At 38.9% G+C, this 21,037-nt stretch overlaps 1 protein-coding gene across 8 annotated transcripts in view; it reads right to left on the reverse strand.

Annotated features, from left to right (window-relative positions):
* The window catches only part of Fggy (FGGY carbohydrate kinase domain containing), a 397,186-nt gene that overhangs the window by 200,303 nt on the left and 175,846 nt on the right, over nt 1-21,037 (reverse strand). For all 8 annotated transcript variants that reach the window (XM_074079968.1, XM_074079973.1, XM_074079974.1 and 5 more), the window contains one exon: nt 3,658-3,786. In XM_074079968.1, coding sequence (XP_073936069.1) covers nt 3,658-3,786 — 129 coding nt within the window. The remainder of the gene's footprint in view (nt 1-3,657; nt 3,787-21,037) is intronic.

Raw genomic sequence — 21,037 nt, forward strand, 5'->3', positions numbered from 1 at the left:
CACAATGTGAATGATGTGTGGAAAGAAGGCCAAGTGGTCCAGTGCAACTTGACTTTTGTAAGACAGATGGGGTAGAAGTCATTCTAGACCTCCTACTCCTCGTATTTATCATGATTTTCTTATTTCATAACTACTTTTTACTGAGGGGTTCATGTCATAAAATATATTTCTTAAAAGCAGTAAGATATAAGCAAAGTCTTCATTTTGGGCTGCTTTCTGACTTTTGTAGAAATAAACTGAATTGATAAAGGGACATAATATCACTGCAGGTTTTATAGGACAGAGTAGGGTTTCTCAGCTGCTGTGCTGCTGACACTGTGGCTTGGAAAGTCTTTGTTGTAGGTGGTTGGTCTGAGGACGTAGGCTGTTTAACAGCAGCCTTGGCCTCTGCCTACCACATGCCAGTGCTATTCCCTCTTCCCTAGACATGATAAACAAAACTCTTTAGATACTGTCAAATGGGGCAGGGAGAAGGTCACCCCTGGTTTGAAACCACTAATCTAGAGAAAAAGAATATGTTCTCTTGAAAATGTTACTCTTTCTGCATCCAATCCCTCATGTACAGAACTGAAAATAATCTCTGCCTTATAGGATTGTTGTAAAGAGCAAGATATAAAGTATGTGAAGCATCAGGTGGAGTCCTTAGTACATAGAAGGCATAATAAATGATCATGACAGTAGTAGTACCAAGAAGAGTGGGTTCTAATATTTTTCCTTATTAAAGATGTAGATATTATCATTTAAGCATTACAAATAAAGCTTAATTGGAATTTAAAGGTGACAATGAACAAATACATTTCATTTTACCAAGAAGCAATAATGGGGCACAAATTGTTAAAATTGCATCACTTCTTCTAGGAATCCTTTTATAAGTCTCAATTTTGAGCCCATTGTGTTTTGTTAAAGCCGTCTACACTTGGCACAAATAATTGTAACTATTTTACTTATCTTCTAGGCTAACAAATTTTCAGAAGTCCATTTTTCTCTCATATTCAACTTGTATCTCCATCAACTAGTAAAGCTGCTTATTGATATTCATTGAAAGGCTTTCTTTTTTCAAGATTTGCTACTTGCTCAGATGCTGTTACGGGTCAAATTCCAGAGTAGACTCTCACATATTATTAATAGATCTGGCATTGTGTATAACCTAGTGTTGAGAAGCAAGAGCTATAGAATCAGAGGGTGTGAGTTTAATCATGCATCACCAGTTATCTGTGTGACTTTCACCAGAGGCAATATTGTAAGCCTCTACTGATTCATTTGACAAATAGAACAAAATAATAGTATGCAAAAGTTGCTTTGAGAATGAAGGATAACACCTGAGACTTAGGAAAACATGACAGTACACATACCTGTCCTCATTGTACTACAAAGCTGCTGTGAGAAGCAATTCAGGATGTGCTTAGTAAGTCTAGGTGCAGAAATGCAGGAGACTATTGCTAGTAAGTATGTTCCTTCCTTAAACAGGCTACATTTAGTATATATAATAGTTATAAATAAATACTCCCCCATATCAAGTTATCTAAAATCCTGCCTGCCTACCCTCTCTTCTAGAACACTGTTAATGGTGAGATAAGAGATTTGCATGTTTTATTGCTGATTGGAACAAATTATGCTTTGCTCTACCAGGTCACAGACCAGAAGATCTTTTCCAACACTGGCTAAGTAAATTCTTCTGCCATTAAAAAATTTAAAAACTAAAAATCCTCATTTTGGTTTGACTCTGCAACAATTTAAGCCAATTCAACATCTGGCAAAGACTCCAGTATTGGTAATCAAAGAGTCGTGCTGAACTTAGCCACAAAGTTTGCTCTTGGCCAAATCCTGCTAATGTATTGGAAACACAAAGGACGGAGATTTCCAGACATCTAGGAGTAACTTAGGCGTTATTCGAACCAAACTGTTTTGCTCCTGGAGAATGGAGACAGGTATACATTCTGTATTGGGGTAGTTGCCTCTGTAATGAGAGGTTACTAATTCTCTTAGCTGAAATATTCATTTCCCATGGAGGGAATGCCATTTATTCATTCATTCAATCCATCAATAATTCACTAAATATGGATGTGTTAAGAGTTCTTCATGTGCAAAGTACTATAACAAGCTGCTGGGATATGAGCTATGGTAAAAAGAGCTTACAAATTAGTAGATGAGACAATGTTGCATACATAAACCTGCAAATACAAAACACAGTGGCAACAAAGAAGGAGGGTTTAAATTAGCTTTGGGAGTCAGGGAAAACACCCCACAGAAGATGATACTATCTTCAAGATTTGATGGATAATGAGGAGTTTGTCTAACAGAGATGAGCAACTGAGAGGAGAAGGTCCTAAGAGAGAAACGAGGTTTTTACAGCCTTTCATGACAGTTGAGGTGCTAGAGCCAAGAACAGACCTGGAACAAAGTTAATGCTATTTTTACAAGGTAGAAAAATATCAGCAGCAGGAGCCCTGGCCAGAATCACCACCACAAAGAGCAAACAAAGCTACTCCTATCCGCTGGCTGTCTGCTGGAGAACTCACTAACCAGCACCTTGAGAACAAAATGTTCTTTTATCATTGATTTTCATTCCCACAAAGTCTTCCTCCTCTGTTTCCAGAGCTGGGAAAAGCATGAGTTGAGTTGTATTTGCTTCTTTGATCTTTATCCTCTCATCTCAAGCTGTCCTTAGGAAGGATTATCTAGCAGTATCACCAAGGCCTAGGGCTGACCTCTCCTACTGGTCAGAATGTGGGGTCTAAGGTAGGTCATGCCAGGCCAGCACTTGACATGACCATAGTTGTCAGGGCTTGTTTATGAGAGGTCTGGATGGTATCCAATTTCCATTCCAAAACGAGGTTCTTACTGATAAACTCTTTTATCACAGAGTTTATCCAGTTAGGCTGTTTCTGACCTCAACCTACACAAAATCTGAAAACTGAATTCTGTAATAGAAAGTGGAAGATGGAAAATTACGGCAAATTCAGGGAAGGCAGTCAGTTCAGTATTGGGTTCTTCTCTACCTGTCTATCCACAGAGAAGACAGTGTTGCTCATAGACATTTCCTACCAGAGTGGTAACTTGAGATCATCACCTATGTCAGACATTGTGGTTCTAGAGTGAGAAAACCAAAGAGAAAGGTTTTGTTATTGTGTACCTACTATGCACCAGACACTATGCCAGCTGCTTTATTAGCATCATCATTTTTCTTAAGAATCCCACAAAGGGGTACAGCTAGTTCTTTTCATAGAAGAGGAAACAGAAGTGATGAGAGACACCCTATTTGTAGGCAGAAGAGAAATTTAATCCTGATGTTCTGACTGCCTATGGAGTTCCTTTATCATAGTACCACAATAGGTTTCAGGAGATTTGCTATCCCAAACAAATATTATTAAGCTATAAAAATATAGGCTAATGGAGAACAATGAGAATTTTCTCTCGAAAAGGAGTGGGACTTTGGTTTGTTCACTGCGATAATCTCTTGATATTTATCTTTAGTTAATCACGATCAGATCAATAGATGATTTTTTTTTTTTAGGACGTTCAGGTCTCTGCTGTTCCCCACAACCTGTTAGGGGCAGAGACAAAAGACACTTTAAAAACAGAAAATAAGTGTGTTGGATTCTGGGGAACATTCTATTTTCACACAGAGCTGGTCGTGGGCATGGGAAAAGAAGTTACCTAGTCCTCCTGCATGGGCGTCAATGAGCGAGGCTGCCACTGCAATCCCTGTGGGAAGGCCCAGATCTTTGGCTGCTTCTGGAGTGAGCCCACTGCCAAGAGAAGCTCCAGGGGGCAGCACTTGGTTTCCTAGGTAGAAAGGAGGAAAAAATAGCCATCAGTTTGGAATATACAAAAGAAAGCAAAGGATTCTCTTAAGAGAATCTCTTTGCTCCTTTCTCCCTCCCTGCATTTTCTCACCTTCATAAAGATAGACAACATGCAGCCATAGACTCCCTTTGCTTATTTGGTGACCTCAGTTTTATGTGCTGGGTATACATGGATTGTGTTTTGTGATGCTTTACAACCTAGGAGTACTGACTGAGGTGTCACTCAAAGCAGAAAAAAATTCCATTAATGGGAAATTCTAAAAGGATTATAAACAAAGACTAGGTGAACATATAGTCCTAAAGAAGTTGAGAAAATTTACTTTTGTAGTTGCTTCCTATCAGAGGATAAGGGAGAGAAGTATTTCATCCCAATAAAGAATTTTTTAAAACTTTTTCTTAGCTGGATAAACCTTTTAGACTTCATGAGGCTGCCACTTGCACAACCATAGAATACAATTTGAAGGATGTTCTTTGAGTTGTGCAATGTAGTGACCCTGATATTTCAAGTGACCTTGTATTCTTACAGTCAGTCAGGCCTTCAGTTAATAATTTATTGATTGTCTTGCTTTGTGTGAGCACTGTGGGGCTATAAAAGGCAGTTCTTGCTCCCAACCTAGTTAGGAAGATGAGATAAGGACAGAGAAAACCATATGAGTCAGAAGAAAATGAAATGATGCATCTGTTGCTAGGTGTTTAGCAGAGGTTGCGCTCTCTCCTAAACCCCCAAGGAATTAGATAATAAGTATTTCTGCACTGTAAGGATGGAGTAGGTGTTAGCCCAGATATATGCTAAGATCTGGAGCCCTAAGATTCTAAGATTCTGAGTGTGTAGTCAAGAATTTGTTGGGTGCTAAGCCACTTCGTGTGTGTGTGTGTGTGTGTGTGTGTGTGTGTGTGTGTGTATAGGAAGAGGTGGATAAGCAGAGGGCTAGTGGCCCAACCATCCTCCTCTGAACGGAAACAGAACACATCCACAGCACCAGGCTTATTCACTTTAACTAATGAACTTCTATCTGTAAAAGTGAGTATGAAAAAAGTTTAGCCAAGAAGACTGAAACAACTGTAATGGCTTATGGAGCTTCCATGTCCAATATAGTAGCCACTAGGAACTTGTACACTGAGCACCAAAATATAGCTGGAACAACTGAGGAAGATAGGAGACATTTTTTAGAGCAAGAAAAAAAAAACAGGTCATGGTGGAGGCTGGAAACAAAAATAATACATACAAAGATGAGCATTCCTCCTTCAATAAGAACCACAGTGTTCATGAATCATCTATCTGACCTCAAGCAAGAAGGAACTTTGTTTATCTAAAGATCAAAAGAACATAGGGTGGCATAAAAAAGGATTATAGGAATAGGTGAGAGTCTTTGAGAAACCATCTCTCTGAAATCACAGCAGCTACAGGTACATGAAGTGTACTAGAGCTGTGGAGGCTACTTAATTATTTTTCCCAAAATGAATTCTTGTTTTGCTTTTCTTTCACCATTAAGTTAAATAAACCACAGCATCAATTTTCCCAGAGTAAATCAAGATTTCACTGCCTCAGCATATGCAATCTCTGCTAGACTTTACCCACTCATTCCCTCATGCATTTCACAAACCTTACAGAAACCATGGTTACAAGATGGTCCACACTGATTTCCATCTAACTTGTGCAAAATTCTTGGTGCTGGCATATAAGTGAAAGAGGAGACACTGACCTCAAAAGGCTGACATTGATGTTTTGGATTAGGAGAATGGGAAACCAAGACTACAGGTGCCATAAAGAAAAGGCTAGAAAGGTAGAATGTATGTACTGTTCCCAGAGAACTGAGGTGGGAACCTGTTAGATTAGTCCAGGAGAATGAATAAAACACTCAAGTTTAGCTGGAACAACAGGTAGGTCGTTGCTGATTTCAGTACTCAAATGCTCCAGGAAAGTGGATGCCATCACAACAAAAGGCATGTTTATTCTAGGGAGCATGATGGGTAATGAAGTTGAGGCATCCAGTCTGTTAGCAAGACAGGCACAGGAGGGGCGGGGTGAGTGTGTGTGTGTGGAGCAGAGAACAGAGACATCCTACATGGGAGAGACAGCAGAGAACTGACTGCAGGCATAGCAAGGCAGCTAGTACCTGAGTACTTAGATTTGGGTTGTAATAAAATAAACCTGTAGTGTGATAAAATAGCACGGGCAATAGTTTTAAATCTTTAAAATAATCAGGCCAATTGAAATATGTGGATGGCAAAATGTTATAGAGTATGACTTCATTGTAAGAACGACAAAGAAGGCAGATAGACTATTTGTGAAAATATATCCTTGAGATGACATATAGACAATAGGGTGGAGGAGATGGGATGATTTTTTGCTTTTTACTAATCTATAGTTTCTAACAGTTCTACTTTGAAAACCCATTCCTTGTGTTACTATCTTAAATCTGGTCAAAGTAAAAAATCAGAATCCCACATAGCCATTCAAATGAATGCAGTTGAATCCAGGTATGGATCTGAAAGGAAGTTCTAAGTTAAATTAAGGGAAAGTGGTAAAATTCAGAATAGTATTCAGAATATGATCATACTCGTGATTTTTTTTTGAAAGATGCAAATTTATGCAGATGTACTTACAGAAAAACCCTAGAAAAAATAAACAGAATATGGTTACAGCAGAAAATGGGATCCAGTGTTGGGTAATCTTCTCTATCATTTGTGCTGCTTCTATATCATGACTTTGCATTTCTTTAGTGATCCAAACAAGCTATCTTAAGTTGAAACAGAAACACAATTATCCTAGGGATATACCTGAAGGAATGTAAGTCATGTTACAATAAAAACACTTGTACTCTTACTCCTATGTTTATTGCATCATTATTCACAGTAGCCCAACTATGGAAATAGCCAGTATGCCCCACAGCTGATGAATGGATTAAGAAATGTGGTATTTATATGCAATGGAATTTAAATCAGCCACAAAGAAGAATGAAATGTCGTTTGCAGGTAAATGGATGGAACTGGAGGAAAGCCAAAGGCTGCATGTTCTCTCTCCTATGTAGAATACAGGCCTAGTACAAAAACAAGAGATATTACATATGCACAGAAATATATACAGAACATGTATCCAAACGTGGGACTGGTAGAGGAGACCAAGGGAGGAGGAAAAGAAGGAAAGAAAGATAGCGAATAATAATGAAATACATCACATCTGTGTAGGAATAAGACACAACAAAACACACTGAAAACCATTAAACAACACAGGATAGGGGAAAGGGTGAGGAAGTGTAGTGGGGTGGGAGGATCACACTGACTTAAGCACAGGCAAAATGCCACTGGCCAATGAATAGTCGCCCAAACACTGAACGACAAGAACGAAAACCAGGTCATGTTAAGCGAAGGGCACTAATGGGAGAGGGAGAGTAAAAGAAGGACATTAATAAGGTAAATATGATTGATGTATTTCCTATACAAGAATGAATACAGAATTTTTAAACTTGTTAAGCTCACCATAAAAAGAAGACTAAGGTAGAAAGGATAAAAATGGAGATGAATCAATTTCATATGCATGTACATGGAAATTTCATAATTAAACTCTCTGTATAGATATTTTAAATAAACAAAAATGTCTTTTTCTCTCTCTCTCTCAAAAACGGAGGCCAGGAACATAAATCAGGTCCTATCTCAGGGTTGGTACCAGTGGAGTGGGGAGGATATAAGAAAAGAGTGTTGGAGGGTGAATATGGTAGAAATATTATGTACTTATACGAAAATGAAAAAAATGATACCTGTTCAACTGTTCCGGGAATAGGGAGAGAAGGGATAAGAGAGAATGACGGAGGGAGTGAATTTAACTATGATACACTGTAAGCACTTTCGTGATGTCACAATGTATCTCCCAGTACAACAATAACATGATAATAAAAATTTTTTTAAAAGAGCGCAATTAAGAAGTCCATGCATCTTTTCTAAACCCTGCTCCTCAGGCTGAAGATAAAGAAACCACAGGCAATTCACCTGTGTTCTTGCATTGGTTGGGCTCTGCTGTGCACACACCCCTACCTTACCTTGGGATATAAAAAAACAATTGCCTATAGGCTCTTGGACTCTATGAGTTCCCATTTGGATGGACAGATTCAGTCTGAGTGGTCAAAAGCAGAGTCTACAATTATCTGGTGGTTGCAGTCCCTCTACTCAGGCGGGGGCTCCTATTACACCAAATCTTCCCCTACCAGTTCTTCAATTATCTATGACTAATGAGCACTTTGGGAACAGTTTCAGACACACACATAATCCTCTTTCCTGATGTCAGCAGCAGAAATTAATGACTATGTGGATTGCTGGGAGACAGAAAATGCATTATAATGGTCAACAGAACTGTTATCCTCTCCAGGAAGGGGGAGGAGGGGTGGGGTGTTGAATTAACTGGAAGGTTCAGTGTTCCTTTGTATTCCTACAGTGAAATGAAACCCAGGGGGAGAGCTGGCTCCAGGCCCAAATAGAAATGTCAGAGAGAGGTTTGGACGTGGGTGGCATTTGACCCTGGTTCTTTGTGCTTGGCAATGGTATGGCAGTCCCAGCTCAGTTTTGCCAAGGTCAACAGGCCAACCAGACTGGCCCAGACCGTGCTAAATGACACCCTGCCCTGCTAGCAGAGAGGGTCCTGGAGTCCTTTGAGACTGAACCTACATTCAATCTGACTTAGGAACAGGAACCAAAAACCAAGAATATACAACTCTCAAACAATACACTGGAGTTATTTTAAAGCATGTGGTGGCAGATGTAAGTGTGGTGCCTCACACAGGCATACCACATGCTCACATGGTTTCAAAGATTGTTAAGACCTAGCCTGACTCTGGTGGGGCACCAAAGTTCTCTGAAGCATGAACTCCCACAAAGCAAAACATAATACCATCCATGTGTTTATATCTGTCTGTAGATGTAGCTATTGATAATAATTTTAAAAGAACTGATAGAATTAGGAGGTTGGCCCATACCCAACATCCAAATTCCTCTGTACAGACCTCAGATCACTTAGGCAGATCAGTTCTGATACAAGACTGATTGAAAAACATTCCAGTAATCCTGGCTCCTGAATTGGACTCACACATTCAGAACAATTCTCTCAACCAGAGAAATTAATGAGAAACCAAAACCTGGTATATTCTGCCATGTGTTGAAAAATATCTTCTGAAACAGTAATTTTTCCGTATGTCTCCTAAAAATAATCTCATTTTAAACTGAGGATTCAATTCTATTTTTACATCACAGATTTAACTATGATAATTTACATCATTCGTTAAGGAAATGTTTACCTAGTACTTACTCTGTGCCATGTACTGTCACAGTGTTGAAATATATAAAGGATCAAGACAGGTGAGGTCCCTGCCCTCAGGGTACTTACTGTCTAGCAGATCCTGTCCTAGCTAATACATCTTCTGAATTACATCGTTTAGTTATTCTGTCTTATAATGCCTCAGGGATATCCTTATTTCCCAGACCATGTATTCTGACCTACATTAAGTGTTAACAAATATACCATATGTATTTTTATTCTCTTTTATTTATCTCTGTATTCATTTTCTCTAACTTTTAACACCCAGCACCATCTAGAACATAATACATTCTCAATAATGTTCATTTACCAGAATTTACAGATTAAGAGAGAGAATGAGACACAGTTCAATCAATTTAGACAAAAGATTAAACATACACACTCATATACAGTCCACTTGATGCTGAATATAAGTTGAGAGAGAAAAGAGTCTATTAATTTTAATTCTCGAATGCTATTGCAATATACTACTTAATATAATCCCATCAGTAATATACTCTCATCTCTCTAACTCAGGGGCGATAGAATGTTTCAAGGCCAATGCACATGCCCAGCTTGACCAATAGGCCCACAATTCTCACTAGTACATGGAAGATGCTAGGGGCAAGGTGTTATGGATAGTATGTTTCTGTAGTAGAACAGAAATCCTCAATTCTCCGAGCCCAGACAAGTCTGGTTTAAGTAGTAATCCAGAAAACAAGCAGTATCCACTATAGGTCAATGAGTTGAAAAGTGACATATACAACTTGTATTTTAGCAAGATATCATAAACATAATAGTGTCTGTTTATTGAAACCTATTGGCCTTTAGTCACTATTCCTGGCACTTTTCAATTGCTTTCACCTTCAGTACTAGTAACAAATTTACAGTATAAGAACTATTTTCTATGGCAATAGAATTCAGCTCTGTGAGTAAGAGTCTATGGTAATAAAGTCTATTATTTTACAGTTATAGAAACAAAGGCACAAAACAGTTACATAATTTGTTCAAAGTAACCTATGGAATGAGATAGCTCGATCAGGGATTGGATCAGAATCAGAATTTCATTCCAGAATTCTCTGAATCCAGTCTAGAATTTTTCTACTGTATTCTACAGATTAGAGGAGGTAGGTGTGGACTGTCATAGAGAGGCAAGGAAAGCAGCTTTATTTACAGAAGGCTCTGCTGTGTCTAGGAACAAAGCTTCAAGAATCAAGAAATCCCAACAGACTGAAGCTCCTAGCTTCTTCCTCTCCTCTTCTCTTCTCCTGTTCCTTTGTTCCAATATCAGACATTAGACCTCAAATAGCCCTTGAAGATTATTAATGTTAGTGTATTTCTTTTGCACTACAGAAAACTAAAACCAGAGAGGGAGGAGATTCCCCCAGGGTCAACCAGCTATGGAAGCAGTGTCTAGACTGGGCCCACAGCTCCTGAGTCAGATAGACTTTCTCTACTTCTCTGATACCTCCTGTTGCACAGTGACATTCTGCACCCCTCCCCCATTTGGGGCAGGAAGCTCATCCATGTCAAGGCCATAGTCAGGTGGAGACCAGGACAGCTGGCCAAAATCCAACAGATCCTACTGGCGTGGATGTCTATTCTGAACTATTCAGAGCATAAGCTACAGTCTTTTTAGCTTGAAATCATCCACTTTTGCACTCACAGTGACCTAATTCTCTAGATAATTGGCAATGCCCTATTTTGTTCTCACCTAGCCTAAAGACACCTCCAAAAAGCCTTCCATGGGTAGATCATAATTAATCACCCTTTCCTCTTCTATTCTACAGCATGGTTTTTGGAATTACATTATTCTGTTCTATACAATGGCTTTTTTCCTTGAGCCCCACTCTTCTAATTCTGATGATAACCACCTTGAGGGTACAGTTCTTTTTTGTAGATGATGTACTGTCAGAGGCAGGTGGGTTAGCATAGCATGTGGGAATTCTGAACACTCTTGATTGGGAGGGCATGGCTTGTGATCTTCAGCAAGGAATTTCATTTCCCTGTAACAGTTTCCTCACCTGTAAAAAGGCTAGAATAATATTGTTTTTCTCCTAGAGTGGTTATGATAATCAAGCAAGATAATGCTAATAGAACACTTTAGCATGGTGCCTGCCACATGGCTAATGTCCAACAAATGCAAGATCTATTATGGTTATTAGGACTCCTTGTTCCTGGAGTATTGAACATTACCTAGTAGATATTACTTAGTTCATTATAGCTGAGTTTATAAAGCTCGAGAAGAGTTCTGGGATATTACAGCATGTGGAGATATATGCTTTTAGGGTCATGAGAGCAAACTGCAAAAACTGTGAAAGCTGTTAAGATATTCACAGTGATGGAATTCGGGTTTTTTTTTTTTTTTTCAGAACAAAAAAGTGTCAACATGTGGTCCTGTCTCTATGGAATGTCTTTAGAGTGAAATGTTTTAAGAGTGCAGAAGGTTTAAGAGTGCAGAGAACTTTTGGGGTTATTTTAAGGACCAATGTTGGTTTCAAAAGGAAACATTCTGTCAGTAAAACACTTGTTTGTTAAGATGACCACTGATTTCAGGACCCATACAAACTGTCCTGCCCTGGAGAGTTCCCCACTTCTAGGGGGAAGGCAAATTTAGGAAATAATATAAAATATTTTAGCTATCATTTTGCTGAAGACACTACAGGGTTTGAAGTAGTGGTTTTCATACTTTTCTGGAGTTTTTTCCACAATCCAGTACAACACAACATAAAGAGTCTAGGGGCAGTTACAATTTTCTTAGTTTTTAATTTTATCTCATTGATTCACTAAATACAAACCTATATTATAGTCAGGATCATTTGACAGAATGTTTGATCACTAAAAAAAGATAGGAAAGAAATGATCTCAAAAGGAAATTTTTTGAAATTACATACACATCCTTTTATGGTATTATTTACTCACTCTATCACATCCCAGTAGACACCGTGTTAGTGGCCAGTGTTGTTCTCTGTTCTAGATCCTGTTTGCACACTACTGGTTTACAAAATGATAACAGCCTTCTAACAGTGGATCTATCGACCAGGTGTCAAACAGCCATTCTCACATGAGAAAGCCAGTCAGTGGCCTGCTGTTAACCATATAAGGTCAAACATCTGGTGATTTGAAGACATCTGGGGCTTTTCTATCGTGTAGACCAAACATGATTCAGGTAACTGACCAAAATTTTCACTTTTCAATCAGATGTTTTCCCTCCATGTGCAAATAAGCTACACTAAATTTACCCTGGGAAGGGAGGATTTATTGTTTATTTTAATGAATGCTCAATTACATATTATTCCTTTTTATTTCAACCATTTTTCCTTTGAAAAAAGGTTTTCTACTATTGTTTCAAAAGTATATATTTAATCTTAGAATATTCTTAAATGGCTACTCTTCACTTTTCAACAGTGACACCCTGTGCTATTATGAAGAATGATTTCAGCAGCCAGGATAATCTGGCTCTAATTCATGTAGCGACCTCTCAAACCTTAAGACCCTTGGGAAAAATGTCACTTACACTCTCTGAATTTAGTCTCCTTGCATATACACATCGTAAAACCCATCTATAGAGGGTACTGTGAAGATCTAAGATCATACATGCCTGCAATGTGGACTAGGAACATTCATTCTATGCCTCGTATTGACAGACAATTGAAGGACTGACAGACAATTGAAGGACCACAGAGGGCTGTCTGTCTTACAGGGGCTCTGTCAAAAGCACAGCCAGGGTCTCAGAAGAGAGTGACATAAACTCATGATTAGTATGCTACAATGACATACATACTGCCCTTCAAGGGTAATGCCTTTATTTAGAATTTTCAATAAAATTATGAGCAACTCCAACTACAGCCAATTCTTAAAGGGGAATACCAAGTTTGTAAAAGAAAGGATGTGTCTGAAACTTTTCTTCTTCGTTACCTCTGCTTTCAAGCATTTACTGAAATTTTCTCTGATTGTGTTTGTTTAAAGAATTCATATGATTTTTCAATGACCTTCTACTTTCTATTCTGTTGTCCTGACAACCAACCATTTAACTGGAAAGAATATGGAAAACAGACAACAATATGTCTCTTCAGTCAGGGTTTGAGGGCAAAACTCAAAAGCACAGAAACAATACTAGAGGCTTTGTTTGTTAGGTCTTAAAAGGAAAGTTTGTAGGTCTTACATGCATGAGTAAAGCAGAGAGAACTACGAAGAACACAACTGCACAGAGAAGCTGCTCTAATAGTCATTTTGTTTCAAAAGTCAGGTTACAAATAAATATTGCGCATAAAGAACTACGTTGTTTACAGTTTAGCTGTCCTAATAAGACATAGCTTCTCCTATCCTGTATTTCACCAAAGCTCAGAAAGTGTTCAACTACATACAGAAAGGCAATGTGACTATTATTTTTAAACTTTTTCCTAAGAACCAGAACACTTTTTTTTCCCCCAAATGGAATCATCTATAGAACCCTAGTGTACAACTGTATTCTGGTTCAAGAAGAGAAGGAAATGCCCATAGGTGATGTAAGCATGAACCCTGACACTGCAAATATCCATATTTGGGTGTTGAGGGACTGAGGTTCAAGTGTAGAGCCTAACATACAGTGAGAGACTGCTCATCTGGAGACACTAAAGAGAGAAAGGACGGTAACTGTCTTTTTGTAAGAAGTCGCTGTCTTTTACGCTTCTGCAGAAGACAAAAGCTAAAGAAGCAGTAAGTGTCTGTCCACTTATAACTAGAATGCAATGACCTCATGGTGAGTGAAGGATGACACCACTGCCAAGGGGGTAGTGGAATTTACCAGGTTGCCACTTATTCAAAGTGTTGGAGTCCTCACTCGTGTTGCCATGGGAATGTAGTAGAGGAAGATTCAAAAAATGATGGCACAACAAAAACAACACTTAAAATATGTATTTAGGTAACCTGGGCGGTGTCACACAAATATGGAAGAAATGTTAAGTGATAAGAAATGGAAACCTTAAGTTTTATAAAACAAAACTGAATTTCTCCATTTTTAAAGTCTCATTTTTTGGAATCAGGATCTGGAAACTGATGAACCTCAGGCAAAATGACAAAAGATGGCTGGCTCATTTTGGTTGGCCCCAAAGTTTCACCAGCTACCTTGGCCTTTTATTTTGGCCACAAGAAGGTTCCCAGAGGGAGAACTGAAAGCAGATGGAACCGTCCCCAGTCTCAAGCAGACTTTGGCTCCTGAAGCTGGGAAGAAAATCAAAGAGTTGTGCAGGTCCCTACCTTTTGTTGCTGTTTCCAGGTAAGACTTTTGAGATTGAATGGCCTCTGAGAGATAATAAAGGGTGGACACCCACAAGGCCAATTCAGCAGGCCCTAGATTACATGATCAGCATTGACTTTTTTAAAAAACAAATGTAAAAAACATGAAGCTATTATGAACTGTGGCGTTTCTTCAGTTTCCAAAAAGAATAAAATTTCATTACAGAAAATTCAAATAATACAAAAAGATAGAAGAAAAAACAAAGCCTTCCCTTTAATTTTCTCCCTCCTATAGGATAACTACTAACAAAATGTTGGAAAATATTAGAGAATATTCTTCCAAAACATTAAGATACACCTGTATTCAATTTTATGCAAATGGGATAATATAATTATGTAATCCTATGGTCTTCCTTTTAAAATCAATGGTATTTCACACATCGTTCTTCATCAATGATTACAGTATATTCTTTTTGAAAATGTATCCTATTTTATCATTTGAATGTACCATATTATTTAACCAATCTCTTGGTAGCGAACACTTAATTTGTTTCAGTTAAAGTAAAACAAATCCAGACTTAGGAAGTAGAGATTTTATTCTAAAGAATTATTATAAGGGGGAGGGGAAACTACACTAGCAGGGTGTGGAATTATTGCAATAGGAAGAACGCTCTGACCATAAGATGTGCAAGTCTCAAGTATTAGGCAAAAAAGGACTTTTCTCTCATAGAGGGTATCATGGTTTGGGTCTTAAATGTTCTCCAAAGGCCCATATGCTAAAGGCTTGGCCACCAGCCTCTGGCACTACTGGAAGATGGTGCAACCTTCAAGAAGGTGGATCCTAATGGAAGGAAATTTAACCCCGCCTTTTCTCTCCTTTTGCTTCCCAGTAGGCTCAGATTACCTATTCCCCACTATGCTATACTTTGTCACCATATACCCAAAAGGAACAGAGTCAAGTGACCATGGACTGAAACCTCTGAAACTATGAGCCAAAATAAATCTTTCCTCCTTTTAAGTAGTTTACATCAGGCATTTTTTTTTCACAGCAGTGAAAAGCTGACTCTTACAGATAAGAATAAACAAGGGTAGAAAGAATAGGATGTGGGGGAATGAGATGAAAGAGTGGTGTCATGGGATAGTAGATGATAAGTTGATTGGCCACAGGGTGCCCAGACATTTGGTCAAACATTATTCTGAGTGCTTCTGTGAAGAGATGTTGGGGTAAGATTAACAGTTCTATCTTAGACTGAGTAGAGCAGATTGCCCTCTCTAAATTGATTGGACTTGTCTCAGCAATCAGTTAAAGCCTGAGTAGAACAAAAGACTGACCCTCCACAGAACAAGAGGGTACATCCTGCCTTGTGGTCTTCAAACTAGGCATCAGCTTTTTTCTTGCCTGGGTCTCATCTGAGCTTACTGGCTTTGGAGCCTACATCATAGGCTTTCTTGGTTCTTGAGCATTTAGGCTTGGACTGGAACTAAGTCATCTGGTCTTCTCTTGGGTCACCAGGTTGTGGATTCACACTACAAATCTTAGGAACTTGCAAGCCTCCACAATGGTCTTACTAATTCCTTGTATTAAATCACAAAGAGAGAGGAGGAGGGAAAGGGGGAGAGAGGGAGAAAAGAAGGGAGGGAGGGAGACAAGGTGCTGAGAGGGAGAGAGGAAAGGAGGAACAGGGTGGGGGGAGGGAGAGAGAGAGAGAGAGATTGATTGATATTGATTCTATTGTTTTTGTTTCTCTGGAGAACTCTTAACTAGCAGAGGGTCCTTCCTTGAAAGGGCTGTATGCTGAAGCAGGCTCAGACTGAGGAGAGGCATAGGGTTCAGGATATAGGATAAGCACAGAATCTTAAACAAAGTCTGGTTAATAAGCATTTTGTTCTAATTGATCAGTGGCAATAATCAGCTCATTGAATCATATATAGGACAAAGAATAGGAATTTGGAGAGTGTATTTACCTATGTCATAGGTAAATTAGGGTTGAGGGGCACACATCCAGCAGCCGTATCTAGGTCAAATGAGAAAGGTAGTTCTTTGAGTAGGTCATATCCTGGTAGCGGATATTTCTTAATTTTCAATATTTTTCAGGCATACAGGGCTCAACATTGTCATTACTAATTGTTCTCATTCTAAACTACCCTGTAAAGAACATCTTGGAGCATGTATCTTGCTCACATGATGCCATGACTTGAGGAGGTTTTTTTTGTTTTGTTTTTTTAATTTTATTATTCATATGTGCATACAAGGCTTGGTTCATTTCTCCCCCCCTGCCCCCACTCCCTCCCTTACCACCCACTCCGCCCCCTCCCTCTGCCCCCCACCCCCTCAATACCCAGCAGAAACTATTTTGCCCTTATTTCTAATTTTGTTGTAGAGAGAGTATAAGCAATAATAGGAAGGAACAAGGGTTTTTGCTGGTTGAGATAAGGATAGCTATACAGGGCATTGACTCACATTGATTTCCTGTGTGTGGGTGTTACCTTCTAGGTTAATTCTTTTTGATCTAACCTTTTCTCTAGTTCCTGTTCCCCTTTTCCTATTGGCCTCAGTTGCTTTTAAGGTATCTGCTTTAGTTTCTCTGCGTTAAGGGCAACAAATGCTAGCTAATTTTTTAGGTGTCTTACCTATCCTTGAGGAGTTTTGAAATGGAACCTCTGGTATCCCTCATTTAACAGTGGAGGAGATAAACAATATCCTCCAACCCATTAGCTTACAATTTGAAGGAACTAAAAGAACAAGTCAAAAGAATGAACACTTTTCTGTAACCACAAAAATCAAATTTGAAATAAACTAAATTGTCTTCCCTTAGAAGGATTCTTCCTGGGCTCCTTGCTTAGGTACAAAGGGTGGAAGACCAACTATTGAATTTAAGAGGCATACTTAATTCAAATACACTCCACAACTGCCAGCTGTAAGACTCTGGGCTATGTTTTTAACCTCTCCATTTCTACTGTATAAGATGGGAAAAATAGTACCTAAAAGGAATCCCATAAAACGAATGAAATGATGAATGAGAAAGGCTCAGTACACTGCATGGCACGTAATCTATTTTCACAAATATTTATTTTCCCTCCTACACAGAGGAAGTTATATAAAAGCAAAACATGGTATAAGTTATACTAATAACCAACTTGCCAAATGTATGGTATGCACTTCACAGCTCTTTCCATTTTAAAACTCATATTAATCCTGTGAGGGAGAGTAGTTCATCCTATGTTATAGATCAAGAAACCAAAATGTAGGGTGGACTCAACTTGTTTGAAGTCTTACTTCAAGTAAATGGTAGGATTTGGGACTGGATCTAGTTGTTATGTGTATGAAGACCATTCCCTTTCCACTGTTCAATTAGTGAAAAAACTGATATGCCAATGCTCAGCTGAAGCTATTAGTAGTGCCTTCCCATGAGAATTCAACAGTCTACCAAATGTCATGCTTGCAGATTCCATCAATAAGATTCTTAGTAACCTCAAGCCTCTCTCTCCAATGGAAGGCTAACAGCTTTACCAGGTCTAGATCCAATGCTTAGGACTACCAGCAGACTAGCCAGTAGCTGCACCATTTCATATATTTTCCAACCTCACATTTCCCTTGGGAAAAAGAGGTACCTGTCTTAATAGGACTAAATTATTCACAAAATGAATTTACATAATAGCTGACTTCCATAGCTCAAGAAATCTCCTGAACTAAAGACTGAAAGTAAAGCTTTTGGGTTTGGAAAGGTAAATTTCTTTCCCTGTGATAAACAGGAAGAAGATGAAGACCCAAACTAGTAATACCTGGGAGGTAGCTACTGGCAATTCCATTTGCTTGGCAGATGGTAAAATTGGGAACTGGTACCAGCTGTCTTTGAACCCCTTTAACATCTCTCCCTTCCTATTGCTTAATTAAAATGTTTGATCGGAACAAAATTAAACACCAAGGGTAAAAAGAAAGGAGGAGAGAAGCATGAGCATTCACTTCCTAATGCACATTCTACTGTTCTTATTACTGCGCTTTGTTCCCTCAATTCCAGATGTTGTGTTAGACCAGCATTATCAAAGTGGGCTCTACAACTCACATGTGAGAATCTATCTTCTCAGGTCTCACCCTAGATAACAGAAGCAGAAATTCTGGGGTGGTGCCCTGTAATCTCCCTCCAGGTGATTGTGATGCACTTAAATATAAGAACCAATGTACTAGAGACCCATGGCTTTTGAAGAAAGTAATATCTGAGCCCCATCCCTCACTTCTGGGCAATGGTTATGAAATGGGTCCCTAGGATCTTTATTTTTAAAAGCTTTCAAGTAATCCTGATAAATAAATAGAAGTGAACACAGAATCCACAGAAAATTCATGTTGACAGTTAAAACATTCCATGGCATTATGTATGGATGTACGATCTTTGTAATGACAACCGAGGTATAGATGATGGTATCTTTCCTGACCTGCTGAACAACTTTAGGCAGACTACTCTCCAGTTTTCTTCCCCTCATTTTGAGAATAGAGTTAATGACACATATTTTAGGGGTATGAACACTAACAATAATATTAAGCCATTGTATAGTGCTTAGGACATAGTTAGTGCTAAACAGGAAGAGGCTAGCTTTATTAATCATCTAGTATCTATGAAGAAAAGCTAATCTCTGTAAAATCCCTACTGTCCCAAGTGGCATGGTGGATGTACAGGAGGAGACCCTCAGGCATCTGTGAAGCTTTTTCATTCCCTTGTGTCCCACTGTGCATGAGAATATGCTCTTGCAGGAAAGTGTGACATGCTCTAATTATACTGCCTTGCAAAAATCAGATGCAAAAGTGAGCCTAGAGGAATGCAGAGGGGAAAATGGGATGGCAACAGTGTGAGAGTATTTGGGAACAATGAGAAGAAAGAAATAGCAGTATCATGACTGCAGAGCCATGTGTACTAACAGCAAATCCATCTTTCAGAAAGGTTGAGCAAGATGACACAGGAGAATCTTGCACAGCAAGGGGCTTTCTGGCCTTCCCAAGACATGGAAGAGAATGGTGCAGACAGGAGACCAGTCAGTCAATCAGACCAATTGTGTCAGGAATGGGGGTCTATTGCAAAGTAGAAATCAGCCATTCATACTAAACTCCTGACAAGGAGAACTGCATCCTACTCTTGCTCCACTTTTAAACAAATATTCCACCTTGTAAAACAAGCAAACTTCAAAATTTTTCTTTCTCTTCCTGCATGAAGCTTGTAAACTGTCTTCCCAAGATGATGATGGGGTTATGTAGGTCTCCACATCTGTGCTCAGGTTGTTCTTTCTCTATGGATATCCTTCTCTGCCTCTTCATATGGCTACCCTGTCTCCTCACCCCTCAGGAAGCAACACTTTCTCCAGGAAGGCTACCTGATGCCCTCCTGTTCCGGTGCCAGGTCCCTCTTCAGTGAAGCCATAATACGCAACACATAAACCGATGGTCACGTTGCCTCATTCAGTGCTTCCCAGAGTGTGTTTCACATACTTTTTCAAAAAACGTGTTAACATGTACTACTTGAAAACAGCTTTTGGTGCAAATAAATTTGGAAGTGCTAAGCAGAACTAAGTTGGACAGGTTTCTATACTATAAATGACTGAGCTTTTAATAAGCTGGTGTACATTGAGAATGTCTACAGAAATGTGAAATAAAAATCCCCAATCTTATTTGACCTTGGAATTTTTTTCACTAAAACTCATCTCTGGCTCCAGATTGTACTGCGGGTTATGCTGCTTTATTTTACTGACATCATCTGTTCTTTCTTCCTCAACAGACTATAATTTTCTTATGGGCAACAGTATTCAATAGTGTGTTTCTGGGATTCACCTACTATGAGCTATTTGGTAGATCCAAAATGAAGGCCAACTGAATGTTAAAAAGCTGAATCATCATTTCTTTTCTGTAAGCATCTAGTGGTTTTGATTACACTCTGGGAATGCTAGATGCTTGACCCCAAGGCTTACGAGGTTCTACATTCTTAAGTCTCCTATTCCATCTCTTATTATTCCCCACCCTTACTACATGCTGCTAAATTGACCTTTTCTAAATTTCTTCAAATATATTAAACTTATTTCCATCCTTGGATCTTTGCATGTACTGTGGCTTCTGTCAGGGACACTCCTGTCTACATATCACCTTGCTGAAGCCATCTCTATACTCGAGATAAGTCTCTTCCTTAGAGAAGCCTTCCCACCCACATTTCAGACAGCATTTTATTTCCATCAGTATTTGTTGCTGTTTGGTTTGTTCACATGTATACTGTCTGGTGTATCTACCTCAAATTGGTAACATAACATAAACTTAACTGTCTGGCTCACTGCCCAGTGCAAGAGCACTGGGATGAAGAAAATGCAGTGGTAAATACTTACTGGCTAATGAAAGTATGAACCTATCTATGAATCAGCAGGTTAAGAGCCTCAGCCTTCCTCCCAGAATGGATTAAATCCTAGCCTGCCAATGACTCGTTCTGTCACTAGGACATTTCATTTAAACTCAGAAAGGCTCAATTTCATCACTTGCAAAAATAAGAAATAATAGACTTATAGTTGAAGTGACAGACTAAGTGACCTACCATTTCCTGAACATATTTCATCTTATAAAAGAGAAATCCTGTGACCATCAAACACTTAATTCCCTCTTCCCCCAGTCACTGATGACCACCAATATACTTTCTGTCTCTGAATCTGACTACTCTAGGTGCTACAATTTGAATCTTGAGAGTCCCCCAAAGGCCCATAGGCT

This window comes from Castor canadensis, chromosome 7, assembly GCF_047511655.1.
Source record: "Castor canadensis chromosome 7, mCasCan1.hap1v2, whole genome shotgun sequence".
NCBI lineage: Eukaryota > Metazoa > Chordata > Mammalia > Rodentia > Castoridae > Castor > Castor canadensis.